At 38.8% G+C, this 17,853-nt stretch overlaps 1 protein-coding gene and 1 pseudogene across 38 annotated transcripts in view; both read right to left on the bottom strand.

Moving 5' to 3' along the window:
- Positions 1 to 17,853, bottom strand: part of SYNJ1 (synaptojanin 1) — a 105,248-nt gene that overhangs the window by 33,388 nt on the left and 54,007 nt on the right. For 11 of the 38 annotated variants that reach the window (XM_089330305.1, XM_089330306.1, XM_089330287.1 and 8 more), the window contains 8 exons: positions 14,919 to 15,071; positions 12,047 to 12,212; positions 9,763 to 9,786; positions 5,464 to 5,655; positions 5,025 to 5,109; positions 1,590 to 1,730; positions 1,122 to 1,314; positions 633 to 791 (listed from right to left, as the gene is read on the bottom strand). In XM_089330305.1, coding sequence (XP_089186431.1) covers positions 633 to 791; positions 1,122 to 1,314; positions 1,590 to 1,730; positions 5,025 to 5,109; positions 5,464 to 5,655; positions 9,763 to 9,786; positions 12,047 to 12,212; positions 14,919 to 15,071 — 1,113 coding nt within the window. 38 annotated transcript variants of the gene reach the window in all.
- On the bottom strand, positions 16,777 to 17,767 carry LOC149126910 (nucleophosmin pseudogene; annotated as a pseudogene).

Here is a 17,853-nt window from a genome sequence, read left to right as displayed (position 1 = left end):
CTTTATCATATCACTTATTGTCAATTAAACAAACTACAAAAACATGAATAAGGAAATTCTCCCTGAGCTTTGAGCTACATGAGACATTTAGAACTGTTTGAGATTTTGGATATCATGTAGCTTGGCATCTTATTCTCAAATAGGAGCTGAGATCTAAAAAGATTAAGTGGTGCTCAAAATATTAGATTTTAAGTTAGATGATCCCCAGGAATTGTACCAAGTGGCCTCCAATCACCTTCTAAAATATTTTTAAAGTCAATTCTCCCAAAATTTCAAGTCTTAAGTTTTAAGAAGTAAGTTTTTGAAAGGCAGATGATCTGAGAAACAAAACAAAAAAAGATTGCCACAGGATCTTAAACCAGACTCCAAACACCCCTCAAGACTGATTCTAAACTATCAGCCCCCTCCAAAATAAACAAAAGCTATTTGAAAGCGAATCTTATACAAACATTTTTCATGGGACTTGTTCTGTGTCTGCCTTTTTGATTTTAAGAAAAGGTAATTCCCTGTTAACCTTTATATTGTATATTTACATAAAAAAAGACTTCAGGAAAAAAAAAAAAACACATCTGCTTTATGTTTAACAACCAAAATCCTCTTCCAAGCAAGTATCTTCTCAAGTATGTATATACCTGCCCAGCATTTTTCTGATTGATAAGTTGATCTCCTGCTATCAGAGAATCCCAATTTTGCTGTCTTATGAGCTCTTTAACTTCTTCATTGGGGAGATCGATTCGATAGTTGAAATCACCACACCAAAACACGTAGTCATGGGAAAATAACATCCTTCCCTGGAAGTATTAAGATAGAATTTTAAATTCAAGGCAATTCATGCTTTACAACTATTTCTTTGCCTCACATACGCTTGCCTTCCCTCCACACCTGTTCATTTAACAACAGCAGTAACATACAAAATAACTACATAGGTGAATACTATTGCTATGTCTAGGAGATACCTTAAAATTTCAAAATCCCAGATTTAGAATTTGGGAGAAAATTAAAATAAAATAAAATTTATCATCAAGAACAAACAGCAAGAATTTACCATAGGAAAACGATCAAGAACAAACAGCAAGAATTTACCATAGGAAAACGATCAAGAACAAACAGCAAGAATTTACCATAGGAAAACTCAATTTTCGTGCTATTTCTATAAAATCTTCATTTCTTTCTTTGACTTGCGACTGCCCTGCAGCAAAGTGGCTACAGACAAAGCAAAGGCTGGTTGTATGGAACAGCATTCGGATTGCAACTGCTCCCTTATTTCCAGTTGCGCCTCCCATTCCAGTCTTCACAGTATCGACTGCAACATCCCTTTAAAACAAGTAATTCTAAATCAAAGACTATAAATTTCAACAGTTTCACCTATATGCTAATCAAGAATATACATTATATTATCACATACCTATATATTATATGGCACTTTTCATACAGCTCTATGAAGTCACCAGTGAAGCTACTGGTGACTCTTCAAGCACACGTTTTAAAGCAAGAACTAGAGTGAATGTCTCTCTTAATCAACAAACAGTCTAACCCTTCTTCTTCTTAATGGTAGGAAGCAGCCTTCAGAGAGCGCTGCGCTCACTGACCTGATAAACGGAGCGTGCTGTGGTCTGATGAAGACGAACAGGCAGACGCCCACCAACTGCTCGGACGCCAGCAGCACATACTTGTTGTCTCTGGAGATTGTCTTCTGAAGCTCCACAGCCCAGAGCTTCTGATTTGTTGTGCTGCCAGAACATAGTAGAAGGGGAATCTTTAAAAATATATAGACTACAATAGCCTATTTTATAAGACAATGTCAATGATACATTTATCAACTCAAATTTCCTAAGACTGTGAAATCTTCAGGCAGGCTGTTTTTGCCTGTTTCCTTTAAAAAGAAAAATCCAAAATTTATCTAAAAGAATACCACACTCCAAAATCTAACTTACTGGACCTTTAGAAAAAATATTGAGCAGAGCTGGCGCTGTGGCATAGCAGGTAAAGCTACCACCTGCAGTGCCGGCATCCCATATGGGCAACAGTTCGAGTCCCGGCTGCTCCACTTCCAATCCAACTCCCTGCTAATGTGCCTGGGAAGGCAGTAGAAGAAGGCCCAAGTCTTTGGGCCCCTGCACTCTTGTAGGAAACCTGGAAGAAGCTCCTGGCTCCTGGCTTCGGATTGGCACAGCTTCGGCTGTTGCGGCCAACTGGGGAGTGAACCAGAAGATGGAAGTCCTCTCTCTCTCTCTCTCTGCGTCTGCCTCTCTATAATTCTGCCTTTCAAACAAATAAATAAATCTTTAAAAAAAAAAAAGAAAATAACACTTTCATCACTTTCTTAAGGTGCTCTCTCAAGTCATTCCCTTGATCATTCCATTTAAAACTGTTATCGTCTTCCCACCTTCACAGCCTCATCCCTTTACGGCTATTTATTTTCCATTGTATTTTTCTAAAATATTCTATAATTTGCTTACTTTAGTTATTGCTAATTGTCTTTTTCCTTTTAAAATGACACAGAATACAGGCAACTGCTCAAATTTAAAAGCAAGCGTACTGGGCCGGCACCGCGGCTCACTAGGCTAATCCTCCACTTTGTGGCGCCGGCACACCGGGTTCTAGTCCCGGTCAGGGCGCCGGATTCTTTCCCGGTTGCCCCTCTTCCAGGCCAGCTCTCTGCTGTGGCCAGGGAGTGCAGTGGAGGATGGCCCAACTGCTTGGGCCCTGCACCCGATGGGAGACCAGGAGAAGCACCTGGCTCCTGCCTTCGGATCAGCGCAGCGCAGCGCACCGGCCGCGGCGGCCATTGGAGGGTGAACCAACGGCAAAAAAGGAAGACCTTTCTCTCTGTCTCTCTCTCTCACTGTCCACTCTGCCTGTCCAAAAAAAAAAAAAAAAAAAGCATACTTTGGTAGAATAAAACACACTTTAAAGATTTAAGTTTCATTCATATAATTTGTACTTGCAATATGGATTTAGAGAAATAGTTCTCCAAAATGATCTTAAGACATCCCTGAGGAAACCAAAACCTATGTGGTTGAAATTATTTTATATACTACTAAGACACTGATGTCTTCTTCATCGTGTTGACTGCCATTTGCACTGATGGCATAAAAGCTATAATGGATAAAGTGCTGGGGCCTTCACTTGAATTGAGGCAGCAAACCATACTCACTGTATTATTATACAGTTATTATACAGTTGTTATTATTAAAAAGTTATCATAATGTTACTGCCATATTCTTGGAGGAAAAAAATACCATTTTACTTAAGAATGTCCATGATGAAACAATAAACAAATTTTTATCAAAGCTCAACCCTTGAGTCAAATCCTTTTCTATTCTCTGATGAATGGGAAATATATACAAAGCACTTCTGTTGCAGACCAAAGTAGTATCATCTCAAGGAAAGCAAAACGTGTAATACTTTGAGTTGTGAGCTGAACTGGGACTTTTTCTATGGAATACAATTTTTCCTTGAAAGAAATAACGACCATAATTATTCAGTTAGGCTATTTTGTAGACATTTTTTCAACTGCGTCTATGTCTTAAAAAAAAAAAACAAGCAAACTAGTAACAAAACAGTCAAGAGTACTTGTTTCCCATAATAAATCTTGAGTTTTCAAGCAAAATATAGTGTTTTGGACAACTACAGTCTTCTAGCATGATCTTTACAGAGTCCAAATATAACTTTTTATGAGATGAGCAATGATATTAACCAATATGCTGTTCTGATATTGTGTAATATGATGTGCCAAAATTTGTAAGATCTACAAAACTCAGTGACAATTTCCAAATGACCAAAACATAATGTTACAAAATTGTGCAATGGCAAAAGACCAGTGAATTTTAGTATAACAGAGCACAAAAAGTTCACCAACATGGTTTCAGATTCCATCTTGCAACTAACCTTTAAACCACTATCATTTGTAGAGTTCTGTTGTAGTATCAGAAAAGAAATTATACTTAAAGCCTACTAAAATAGTTCCTTTTCCAATTATTTATTTATGTGACTTTTCTCCATATAGTTCAAAATAACACATTGCAACAAATAGACGCAGAAGCAGATGTAAGAATCCAGTTTTCGAGGTCAGCGTTATGGCACAACAGGTTAAGCTACTGCTTGAGAAACCGGCATTCCATATTGGAGTGTCAGTTCAAGACTTGGCTGCTCCACTTCCGATCCAGCTCCCTGCTAATTGTGCTTGGGAAGGTAGTGGAAGATGGTCCCAGTATTTGGGCCACTACCGCCCATGTGGAAGAACCAGATGGGAGTTCCTAGCTCCTGGCTTCAGCCTGGTCCAGCCCCAGCTGTTGTGGCCACTGGGGAGTGAACCAGCAGATGGAAGAGCCTTCTCTCCTTCTCTCACTCTACTTTTCAAATAAATAAATAAATCTTAAAAAAAAAAAATCCAGCTGTCTTAATCCAGACATTAAAGAAATTTATAAAACTAAGAAACAACGTCACCCTTTCAGTACATTTTTATTTTATAAAAATATTATGTTAACACATATTGGGTTTATTATTACTATTTTAAAATAAGTGCTTTCACAATTTTTACTTGCTTATTTGAGAGGTATAGAGACATAAAGAGAAAGACAAAAACAGATCTCTGAGAAGCCCAAATGCCCACAGTGGCCAGGGCTGGGCAGAGGCCAAAGCTGGGAGCCAGGACTTAATACAGGTCTCCCACATGGGTGACAGGAACTATTAATGCTGCCTCCCAAGCTCTGCATTAGCAGGAAACTAGAACCAGTCATCAGTGCTGGGAATGGACCCTACACACTCTGAGGCAGGATGAGAGGGTCTTTACCAAACTGTCTTTATCTCTAAGCTAAACACCCACTCCTGACATTACATGTTTAATTTCTAATTCAACAACTATCAAGAGATACAACTACATTAACAAAAGTTTTTGGAGAGTCTCAATATTTTTAATAGTGTAGAGAGAGAACTGTTGTTTTACAGTTGATAAGAACTAATAATTATCCTCCAAGTTTCTCAATGAGAATATTGTCTGGTGTATTACTGGGCCAACTTACCTTGCATTTACTATGTTTCCAGCATTCAACTCTACCATTTCTTCAAAACCAATTGCAAATATATCAGTTGGTTTACTTCTTTTATCTACAATTAAGGATCAAAGAAATACTTTTAAGTAAGCCTTCGTCAAATGGCGACCCCACCCAATACAACACTAGATCTCATAAAAATCCAGTTTTGTATTCTGCATTTAACTAAAGTCATATGAAAGGCAGAAACCTGTGAGATAAAATTACTTATAAATTTGCTTTCTTTAAGGTATCCTAAGTTTGCTTCTTTAAGATGGTTGTTCTTGAAGACCCTTTAGTTCATTCAGGAATCATTTTGAAAGAACTCTTTATAAAGTTTGTATCACAGACGGCCGATAAACAAATCACTTCTCACAGGCTAAGAGGTATCAATTGTGGAGAGGTAAAAGAATTATTCAGAAACACCAACCTTGAAACTCCTGGATGCCAGCTAGCTTGGGTGCATCAAGAAGCCAGTCAGTGAGTGTCTGATTCTTAAATGCTATGCTGCGAAACTGCTTCCCGCCATTTACATTCCAAGTTCCGACACACACTCGAATTTTCTTGGGCTTTGAATACTTATAGAAATTCTCACACATGCTCTTCAGTACTTTAGAAGATGCTAATAAAAAAACAAGACATAACACAATTTCAGTTGCATTAAACCACTTACAAAAATTGATTTTCGTAACTGAGATATGATGTCTAGAAAGCACAATTATTATCACAAGTATATACAAGATACATGCACAGGCACAAAAAAAGATCAGCCTGAATGCAAGGCTCAGCATGAGGCAATTAACCAACACACACACACACACACACACACACACAAGATGGCATTAAATATGATAGCCAAAGTAAAAAAACAAAATGACAACAGCAACATAAAACATGCAGATCAAACAGTCCTATTTCAAGGAAATAGTACATGTTATAATGTATGAGACCTAAGAAATGTATTTTTAGGAATATAGCAATTGACTGCCATACAACAGTCATTAAAAGGTTGAAAAAATATTTTTCCCCATAAACATTTGACACCATTTATATTTAAGATTCAGTGACAGGTGGCTTTGATGAATAATGGCTTCCTGACAAAAATATAAATTAAGAAAGATAATGACATGTCAGAAAATTAAATTACTACTAAACGCTTCTCATCTCAGATTAGAAGCCAATGTCCATAACAATGGCCTATACGGCCCTACACGGTTAATCTTGTCTCTCTCTCCTGTTATCCCCATTCACTCACTCTCAGCCACCGGCCTCCCTGCTTTCTCAAGATGCCAGGCCTACTCCCAACCCAGGGCCTTTGCACTGGCCACACTCTTCCATCACCTCCTTCAGATCTTATTTTCCTGTGAGCTTCTCTTGACCACCTTATTTAAAACTGCACTCCACCCTAATCTTCCATTATTCTCTCCTTGATAATTTTTCTCTATAGCAACCATCACATTTAAAAGCTTCCTCAAACCCAAAGTCTGAAATCCAAAATCCAAAATGCTTTGAGTGCCAACATGATGTCCAAAATGTTTCCAATTCTGGAGCATTTTTGATTTTAATGTTGTTGATTAGAAATTCTCAGTTGGTGAAGTCTGTGCACAATCCAAACTCTGGTAACTCCAGAATAGAAAGCCCCGCTGGCCCCAGCACTTCGAGGAAGGGCTACTCGATCTAGATTGTATTTAGTTATCTTGTAACTATATCCTTTCATGAGAATGAAAACTTTGAGGGCAGAAATGTTGGCCTGACAATATCCCTAGTAACTAAAAGACTATATAGTACACAATGGCTGATAATAAATGTTAAAAGAATGAATATTCAATACATTTTGAATTCTCAATCTCTGTCTTAAGTATTTTTTGTCTACCACCTATCTTATTCCCTTCTAAACAATGCTCCATCTTGATTAAATTAAATTCTTGGCACTTAGATTTGACAAAATCTGGGGGCCAGTGCTGTGGCACAGCTGGTTAAAGCCCTGGCCTGCAGCACCAGAATCCCATATGGGCACCGGCTCATGTCCTGGCTGCTCCACTTCCAATCCAGCTCCTTGTTAGTGCGCCTGGGAAAGCAGCAGAGGATGGCCCAAGTGCTTGGGTCCCTGCCCCTATGTGAGAGATTCGCAAGAAGCTCCTGGCTCCAGACTGGCTCAGCCCTGGCCGTTGCAGCCATTTGGGAAGTGAACCAGCAGATGAAAGACCTCTCTCTCTGTCTCTACCTCTCTCTGTAACTCTTTCAAATAAATAAAATAAATCTTAAAAAAAAATTAGAATCTTAACCAGACCTCAACCTAAAAGCCAGTTAACTGGTAAGAGAAAAAGGAAACCAAAACTACTTTCACTTTTTACCAGTCTTATTTTCTTCTGATATTATTAATTATTTTATGATGCCAAGATATAGCAGTCATGGCTGGCACCACAGCTCACTAGGCTAATCCTCCACCTGCGGCGCCAGCATCCTATATGGGCGCCGGTTCTGTCCCGGTTGCTCCTCTTCCAGTCCAGCTCTCTGCTGTGGCCCAGGAGGGCAGTGGAGGATGGCCCAATTGCTTGGGCCCTACACCCACATGGGAGACCAGGAGGAAGCACCTGGCTACTGGCTTCGGATCGGCGCAGTGCGCCGGCTGTAGCGGCCATTGTGGGGGTGAACCAACGGAAGGAAGACCTTCCTCTCATTGTCAAAAAAAAAAAAAAATATATATATATATAGCAGTCACTTGAGGGTGAAGTGGGCAAACAGCACCTTAGAATTGTTATGGATATTGTTTCGCCCTTTTCATCCCCTGAAAGAACTGATACAGATGACAAACACATCGTCAGGGCTCCCAGCAGGAGAAATCTAGATTCCTCACCCGCCCTGTTACTTGAGATGATTATTACCAGCATGAAAACAGCCCCCACAGTCCATTTTATACTCATATAAGGACAATGCAGCTTAAAAAATTCAGCAGACAATAATGAATGGTGTGAACAAAAGTATGTTGCCGTGTTGTAACAAGTCAGCTTTTACACAGAATAAGAAGGTTAAAAGATGATTCCTAGTTTATTCTTTTTTTTTTTTTTTTTCTCTGACAGGCAGAGTGGACAGTGAGAGAGAGAGACAGACAGAAAGGTCTTCCTTTGCCGTTGGTTCACCCCCTAAATGGCGACTGCGGCTGGCGCACCGCGCTGATCCGAAGCCAGGAGCCAAGTGCTTCTCCTGGTCTCCCATGGGGTGCAGGGCCCAAGAACTTGGGCCATCCTCCACTGCCCTCCCGGGCCACAGCAGAGAGCTGGACTGGAAGAGGAGCAACCGGGACAGAATCTGGCGCCCCAACCGGGACTAGAACCTGGGGTGCCGGCGCCGCAGGTGGAGGATTAGCCAAGTGAGCTGCGGCGCCGGCCCCTAGTTTATTCTTAATTGGTTGGCACCATAATATACTTAAGGAAATAATGAGGCTGTGCTCAAAGAACAGATGTTCATCCCTAAATACCACACCATTTTAGAAAATAGGTTTCATTATGTAACCCAAAAATATATCCAATTGCTCCCTTCCTCTGCTCTTCTCAAAGAAAAATCAATGGCTTCTCAAACTTTCAGAACAATAACTGAGCAAAATAAATCTTAAGTGACATCAAATATTAAGGGAAAGAAAAAATGCCATTTTAAGCTGAATTTCTACTTAGAGTTGAGCTGTTGTTCCTCTTGCCACAGATTTGTTTAAAGACATCACAAATTTTGGTCAGAGATTGAACACATGAGATTCAAATGAATACACAGGTCTTATACACATTTCCTCTAAGTTTGTTAGATATACACTTAATTTTTCTAAGTTTGTTAGAAATCTTGATGCTTTTTAAAGTTACTTCAGATCCAATTTTAGTGCATGTCTAGAGTTATAGGAAATACGTCAATCAAATGTAAGAAAATGATATACTGCTCCTTAAATATTGTGCGTGTGAAACACCGTTGAGTAGTTTTTTTTTGTTTGTTTGTTTTTGTTTTTTGACAGGCAGAGTGGATAGTAAGAGAGAGAGAGACAGAGAGAAAGGTCTTCCTTTTTGCCATTGGTTCACCCTCCAATGGCCACCACGGCTGGTGTACTGCGGCCGGCGCACCGCGCTGATCTGAAGCCAGGAGCCAGGTGCTTCTCCTGGTCTCCCATGGGGTGCAGGGCCCAAGCACTTGGGCCATCCTCCACTGCACTCCCGGGCCACAGCAGAGAGCTGGCCTGGAAGAGGGGCAACCGGGACAGAATCCGGTGCCCCGACTGGGACTAGAACCCGGTGTGCCGGCACCGCTAGGTGGAGGATTAGCCTATTGAGCCACGGCGCCGGCCTGAGTAGTCTTAAATACCACAGACAACACTCTGAAATTAATCCAAAATCTCACATCTCGATATTTTCCATTAGCCTATTAATAGTAAGGTATAACACTAATAATTGTTGGTCAATAAAATACAAAACCGAAATTAAAATTGGCTGAATATCATTAACTGGAATTAAGCACTTGATACAGGATGACAAAAACCAGTATACACTTCCTTCTGAGCGAAGTATTTAATTTTCTCAAATAAAATTTTTTCTCACATTAAAACAAGGTATCAATTTATTCTGCTAGAATCTTACAACAACATGAGAAAGTTTCTACTTACTGGCTTGTGTGTGTGTATGTGTGTGTGTACAATATCAACTTTAGAAAAAATTAAAAAGTTGCTTTTATTTATAGATTTTCTATACTGTACCTGACTGTAATGTCTGTTCAGAAACTATGGATGCATCAAGAAGAAAACAAAGAGTCATTAGTAAAACAACAAGTTACAGTTAAAATCTAGAGTGTTACAACAAAACATCCTTAGAGGGCCTCACTTTTTTAAGTCAATCTGATGACTTTTTTCTGATGGCTGTAGTATACCAATTATAAATAAATATTATAAATAAATGACAATAATTGATAAACACCTTCTACATCTAAGGAAAATCCTACAGTGACTCAGTTGTCTGACATCTCATAATTAGAAGGTCCCAGGTTTGTCTCTGGCTATTCCTGTTTGTGAATGGGGGCACATACATGTGTGGGAGTGGGTAAGCCTATAAATATGAAAACCTAAGAGGCTGGAGGATAGTGAAGACTGCAGATACACTACACAAATCTTTTAGTTTCTTTCTGGGGCTTGCCAACTGGTAAGGTCAGTTCAGCTATAACATGGCATGCATTCTAAAAACATTACTGTGCGATGCAAAACAGAGAAAATTCCCATAGCCACAAAACCTATGGGAAATGGGGAAAGGGACACCACACAAAAACTTCACACAAAGAGTGGTGCATCAGAAATAATAGGAGCTCAACAATATGCATGCTAAATGGATAACAAATGCATGAATACTACAATGAATAAGGCAATTCATCTTGAAAAACAGTGACATCGACTTATAGAAGTGGGCATCAAAAAAAGGGTGTACTTGTAATTATGAATTATGGAAGAAGGGTTATTTGGAAATAGATGGAAAACTGAAACACCAGATGTGGGTGGGAAAGACCCGCAATACACATGAAGGAAGGCAGGGAAGCCATTTCGGGTGTCTACCTGTGTACATGTGTGTGTTTGTATGTTTCTACCACTTCAGTTCTGTTGGGTACCATTTTCTGTGTTTAGTTAGTGTTGCTTCCTAGCAAAATCATGCAGAAGCTCATGCAACACTGGCATTATGTTCAAATCGTTCCCTGATACAACCACCATGATGAACAGATACCCATTCTCAGAACAAGCATTATAGCAGAACTGACTGTACTGTTTTTTTTAAAGGCATATTTTACAGATAGTAAAATGTGCAGGAAACTAAAAATAAGTGATGCTCAGGTCTGAGAATTACTTAGGTCCTTTGCATCTCCTCTTCTTTCCTTCAACCACTTACTTTCCATTGTTGCTTATTAATGCCTCCACATCAAAGTAGGCACAGGTAGAAAGAGGTGACAAAACACAGATCAGTCAAGTTTCTACTTGTGGAAGTCAGGAAGCAAGCCTGAAAGCAGTAGCTGAGATCAGATTTCATTAGTTTGGTAGGGCTCAGCCCCAGCCTACGACTTACTGAGGAACTGGCTGTCACTATCTATCTTGTGGAACTCTGCACCATGAGGAATTCTGAAAAGAATCCACGAAAACCTCTGTAACCAAATATTTACCCAAGAGTGCATTACTTGATGCAGGAACAATTTTCTCCTACTTGAACAGGGAACACTGAAAGATTAAGATTTGGTTTAGAACTAACATTTTAAACAAAAATGTTCAGAATTTGAAAATTAAAATGAAAAACGTGGAATTGAAGATGTCGAATTTATTTTGTCAATTATACCTGGACAAAGCTGGGAAGAGGAAAGAGGTCTCATCTATTAAGTTCTACAGTGAATGCTGAGCTTCTCCAAAGCATGACTTTTATATGGGCTCACTGTCAGGGGAAGTTCAAATTCTTTTGATTTTAATAAAAGACAAACAACGAAAGGTAAAAAAAAAAAAACTATCCTGAAAGTTATATGCTCATGTCAAATATTAAAATTGATAATAGTGGTTAGTGTTCAATCACATGCATTACTTGAATTATTAATACGACTTAATGCTTATTTAAGCAATTAACAATCAAAAGTCCAAATTAAACTTTTGGGGAAGTGATCAGAATAATAAATATAGGTATTGGTTTTTTCAATAAAGCATTTTTCTACATAATTAGATTACTGAATATTCTAAGTGCTAGCTGAATAGTCCATAAAATCTTGCCTTGTATAAAGTTAGCAATAGCAAAACTATTTACCCCCTCCATCACAATCTATGGAAGAAAACATGCAAGGGGCTCAGTTTATGGCTTACTAATGCTGCTGACAGTATAGACAAACTTCCTTTAATTCCTTCTACAACAATTTAAACAGCTGCAGTCTAAAAATTATTTATGTAAATAAGTTTGTTTTTCCCACTTGGACTTTTAAGTTTTGGACTATAAAAAATATAGAGCAAATAAAATGTAAATTATGCATACCACGCAAACTTCCAGTAGTTAAAAGTGCTCGTGCTTTGTCAGCTAAATCACTATTTAGAGTATTTCCCAACAGCAAAACATCAATAGCTTCTTGCTTGGAACTGTCAAAGAAGTTATTCTGAATTGTTCTGGAAACAGAACGAGCACCGTCTTTCAGCTTTCCAGCCTGTTGAAGGAGAAAGGAGCATGACTTTTCATTCTAAACGTTGTTGATTTTTGTTCAGTAGGTATTTTGAAATTCAAATTGTTTTGTATAATTTAATATTTAAAAAAGGACCTAACATCCTATTTTGAATATATATCATTGCATTAAAGTATGTCTAGATGTCACTGATTCATTTCCTTTTAGGAAATAGCACTGCACAAAGATAAGAAAAAGCCCACTGCCACAACTGCATTCATCTATGATATCCAGAACAGTAAAATTTTTAAAAATGTTTACTAAAAGGAAATAAACTGTACTGCGCTCATTTAAAACTGGAAACTCCTTTTCTACATTGCACCTTTTAGACTTGAGGAGGGATGGATGGGGAAAGGCAAGATGCTAAAGGAAGACGTACTGAGCTTGAAGGAAACCCTCGTTGTCCTGATAGTAAAAAAACACAACTGAAATTGCTCCAATCAAATAGCTTACACTAGCTGTAAAACTAACCTAAAATGAAGAGCTAGTCTAAAAAGAAATTCGTAATTATAGTTCATAAATATCACACATTAGCACCACTTTGTATATTTTAGATCATTTTATTGCCTAAGCAATATAAATCATAAAAATAATAAACTTATTCTGTCATTGAGAAAGTTGATTACAACTTTCAGTGAAATACACTTTACACAGGAATGCTAGCTGCCCACATAAAGATTTATTCTAGGGCCGGTAGTTGTGGTGCAGCAGGCTAAGCTTCTTTCCATAACACAGGTTCAGGTTGTGGCTGCTCTACTTCCAGTCCAGCTCCCTATTAATGCACGTGAGAAAGCAGCAGAGGACCCAAGTGCTTTGGCCCCTGCTACCCCCGTGGGAGATCCAGATGAAGCTCCTGGCTCCTACCTACAACCTGCCCCAGCCCTAGCTGTTGCAGCCATTTTGAGAGGGAACCAGCAGATAGAAGGCATCTCTGTCTTCTGTCTCTGTGTGTCTCCCCTCTCTGTAACTCTGCCTTTCAAATAAATAAATCTTTAAAAAAATGTACTCTAATCTCAGACTACGGAAATTGTCGAAAAGACTACATATCTTGCTTTCTAGAAAATAGTTTGCATTATTTAGTTTTTATTCCTTAAAGGAACAAAATTAGAGATTTATTTTCAGAATAAAGAAACAATTATTTTAAATGCCACTAAATGAATGCTACTGTAATTAGTTATTTCAATTTTGCATTAAATTGTTATTTCCTTATATATGAGGACGTACACAAATGACAGTATTTGAAAAGCACTCACCATTGACATTATCAGGCAATTAATCAAAAGGAATCCAGAGAAAGGAAAAGAAAGAGCAGTTCAGATGTTAGATTTTAGTTCATTTCAAACTAGTATACTTAATATATAAAATTTCGTATCTATACAATGACCACTGAAAATATATGTAGCTTCTGTACATATATTTTCTTAGTCATGGCAGAAACAAAGTGCAGAAGACTAAAAGAGTATCTTAAGCAACAGCTGCAGAGAATCAGTTTTTAATAGCAAGAATTATGCTATTTATTTAAAAGAACAAATGAAAGTTTACCAATTTCATGTTTCTAAAAATAGAGACCATTTAAGAAGTAAATATTTATAAAAGACAACAGAAATTATTCCTATGGGTTGAGCAAAAAGAACTGTGCAGGTAAGGCCAATACCTCTGGGTAGAGCCATGGCATTTTATGAGAGAACAAAGAGGAAGAAGATTTGGAAACTGAAAGACTTGGAGATGACGAATGGCCTCTAAAGAATTTCAGGTGCTATAATGAAGAAACTACATGAGAATTACAGAAGTGGTCACTACTTTCATTTCTAATCCTGAAATAACATGAGGAATTGTAGAGATTTAGGATGTTAATAAATTCAAGTAAGGCTGGGGTCCTTAAAAGGTTAAACAATATATAAATATATAAAACAATGAAAAATATCTCAAGCATCGTCCCAAAATCTCTCAGTAAGGGCCAAATACTAGAGGGGAAAGTAGTGTGTACATAATATTAGTAATTAAAAAGTAAGGATGAGACAGCTTATACTTCTTTGGCACATTTTCATAATCCCTTCTTCAAGGTAAGTTAAGTAAAAGGATAAAAACTCAACATTAAGCCTTATGAATTTTGGGTTCACAGTAAGCAATGCACAAATTGTTGCCTGATTTATCTGTCCATCCAACACTGGCACACATGAATTAAATAGTAGGCAGTGTGTCAAGTGCAAGGGGCACTAGGAGAAATGAGAAAGGACCTTTACTAAAAGGATTAAACAAAAAAATCACATGTTTTATAAAAATAAGTAATATAAAAAGTACAGTAGATATTAAAGGGAAAAGCACAAAAGACATAAGCAATACACAGTCTTAGTGGATTATCACTAAATGACTAATAATACAAAGGTTCTTCAAAAAGTTTACAGAAAAATAGAAATGAGGTTATTTTAGTGGAAAGCTTTTTGAAATCCACGCACAATTTTATCTAAGTACGCATTTTCCACAAACATTTTGAAGACCTATATTATCTTCCATGTAATCATCACGGCCACTATAGAAAGACGCATCAAAGGCACAAAAGCATGATACAACAGAATTCTGAAACGGACAGCTATTATTTTAAAAACCTATTAACTGTAAAAAGGCTAGTTAATGGCTTTCCTAAGGGGGAAGAAAGGCTCCTCCGTAGGATCACGGTAAACCTGGGCCTACCTTGGCCTTCCCTTCCAGCGCTCCAGTGCCCGCATATATCTTACTGATTGAGTCACCATTCACGGACCACATGGAGCGGAACACTTCTTGAAAGCGAGTCACCAACTGAGGCTTTTCAGCTAAGCCCAGGGCTTCCAACTGCTTAGTTAGCATCTGAAACAGCAAACAATAAACTTCCATGAGTACATTAACATGCAACTTCTAATGACTGCCTGATTCAAAACAAAAATGTCCAGTTACAGGATTCCATGAGACTGGATTCAGAAAACACAACCACTTACTAGGCTGTGTTATTTCTCATCATATGAATTTTTAAAATGTCACGTGAGCAAAAAAACCACAAGTTAGCATTCCATTATATTAATAAGAACTCTTTCCTGATCAAATGATAGAATTAAAGTATCATAAATGTGAGTGATTTATCTTGCTCATCAAAAATGAATAATTAGCAATATGAATTACAATACAGAAAATGTTTACCAAGTTTATCTAACAAATATGGAATAACTAAGCTTTTAAATGTTTGGGTTTGGTTTTATAAATTTAAGTAATTAAAATTAAGAGTTTATGAGAAAAGGAGAGCTGCTCTTAAATTGTCACAAAATTTAAGAAAATAGTTATAGCTCTAAATACTTTTTATCTCTAAGATTCATATTAGTAGTATATATAAAGGAGAATTAGGGGGAACACCAAACAAAAGGAATTCAAGGTCCTTTGGGCCACCACATTCCTCCACCCTATAAAACAGTAAAAGTGTTCAAAAAAGTTCTTCCTCTATGAATTCTAGCTTTGCAATCTGGAGAGTCAAAGCAGTTTGTTTCTCTCACTTGGAATCCAGTCACATTCTACACATTGCATTTTTACTTAACTCTTCCCCACTTAACACTTTCTTTTACCTTATTTGAAGTATGGTTACTTATAGAATAATCAGGGACTAAAACCCTAAACTGGATTTTTTTTATACTTTATTAAAATACTGAGTTTACTTCACATGCGTATTTGTCTCCCCACCATTTCCTCATCTGACCACCACTACTAGTGTGTCCTATCATAACATTCCATACATACTGAAAACCAAGCAAGGGGTGGAGTTCCTTCTTTAAAAACTAAACAGGCATTCTGGACAACACATTCTTGGCAATGGAACCTGGACAACATTTATCAAACACAGCAGGGAAAGTTCTCACTCTGCATTATAAAAAGGACGGCCAGATGTCATCTGTTACAGAAATGAAATAAGACGGAAAATTTTAATAAATGGTTTAAACTATTTTCTTAAAGAGACTTCCTCCATTGCCAAAGATCTTTTTTTTAAAGATTTATTTATTTATTTTAAAGTCAGAGTTACACACAGAGAGAAGGAGAGAGAGAAAGAGAGAGAGAGAGAGGGAGAGGTCTTCCATCTGCTGGTTCACTTCTCAATTGGCCACAATGGCTGGAGCCATGTCTATCTGAACCCAGGAACCAGGAGCTTCCTCTGGGTCTTCCCACATGGGTGCAGGGGCTCAAGCACTTGGGCCATCTTCTACTGCTTTCCCAGGCCATAGTAGAGAGCTGGATTGGCAGTGGAGCAGCCAGGACTTGAACCATTACCCATATGGGATGCCAGCACTGCAGGCGACGGCTTTACCCGCTACACCACAGCACCAGCCTCGCCAAAGGTCCTTTTGGTGTTTTAGGGTTTTTTTCCTATTTTTTGAAGGATTCTTGACCTTTTGATCTCAATGTTGACGGTTCTGAGTCTTTTCCATTCTTGATTTCTGTGCATTTTTGGCTGAGGTATCCCCTATAGATTTCTTCACTCAAGCTTTTTCTTCAGTTTCCTCATTATCAACATGATATCATCATCATCATCAACAGCAAGCTTTGCTTTTTTTTTAAGATTTATTTACTTGAAAGTCAGAGTTACACACAGAGAGAAGGAGAGGCAGAGAGAGAGAGAAAGAGGGCGGGAGAGAGAGAGAGAGGTCTTCCATCTGCTGGCTCACTTCCCAATTGGTCACAATGGCCAGAGCTGCGCCAATCCAAAGCCAGGAGCCAGGAGGTTCTTCCACGTGAGTGCAGGGGCCCTAGCACATGGGCCATCTTCTGCTGCCTTCCCAGGGCATAAGCAGAGAGCAGGCTCAGAAGAGGGACGTGAACCAGTGCCCACATGGGATGCCGGCACCGCAGGCGGCGGCTTTACCCGCTTTGCCCCAAGCTCTGCTTTTGTCTGTGGCACCCTGCTACCACCTCTAGCGGCAGACCGCTTTCCAGGTCTACTTACCAGCTGCACGTCCTCCGACTCTGCATCTTCCTCCACAGCAGCTAAGTGCAGTCCACTAATTTCACAGGCCCCGAACCACACTTCAACCTTACGGCCCCAGGGATAGTTATTTCAAAGCTGCACAGACATCTTCAAAGTTGCCAGCGTTACTGTAAAAGCTGCCCTCATGATTCATGGCCTCTGCTTCAACAGTGTGCAGGTCACCCTTTGCTCCAGCACCTACACTGACTGTTCTTAAAGATAACTGGTGTTCATGTTCGACACCGTCCACTTTAAAGTGATAATCTCTGTGGGCCTTTAGTTCACAAACCAAAACAGTTCTGGGCTTCAGGGGACTCATGTCCACACCCATCGAATCTTCCCTGGGGCAGAGAGACAAACTTCAGTAGGAGAGAAGGCGGACAGAGGTAAGACGCCCACTGCTGCAAAGAACAGCTGCGCGTGACGGAATCATGCCAGTGAACTGGATTCATTTTATTACCTAGGGACTCACACCAAAGCTGTTCCTTTCTAGCCTGCAGAATACACACATCAGGGACTCAGGATCTCTTTCACAGTTTAAACTGTCTCTCTTAAAGGAACTGGACAAACTGATCTTCATTACTAGTTTGGTTTTGCCTGTTTGAGCACTGAATTTTATAACCAGTCAAGCAAATGCTATACAGAGTG

This window comes from Oryctolagus cuniculus, chromosome 4 (genome assembly GCF_051225735.1).
Source record: "Oryctolagus cuniculus isolate XC-2025 breed Fujian yellow rabbit chromosome 4, ASM5122573v1, whole genome shotgun sequence".
Taxonomy (NCBI): domain Eukaryota; kingdom Metazoa; phylum Chordata; class Mammalia; order Lagomorpha; family Leporidae; genus Oryctolagus; species Oryctolagus cuniculus.
The sequence above is the reverse complement of the archived record's forward strand: the minus strand, read 5'-3'. Positions and strand labels throughout refer to the sequence as shown.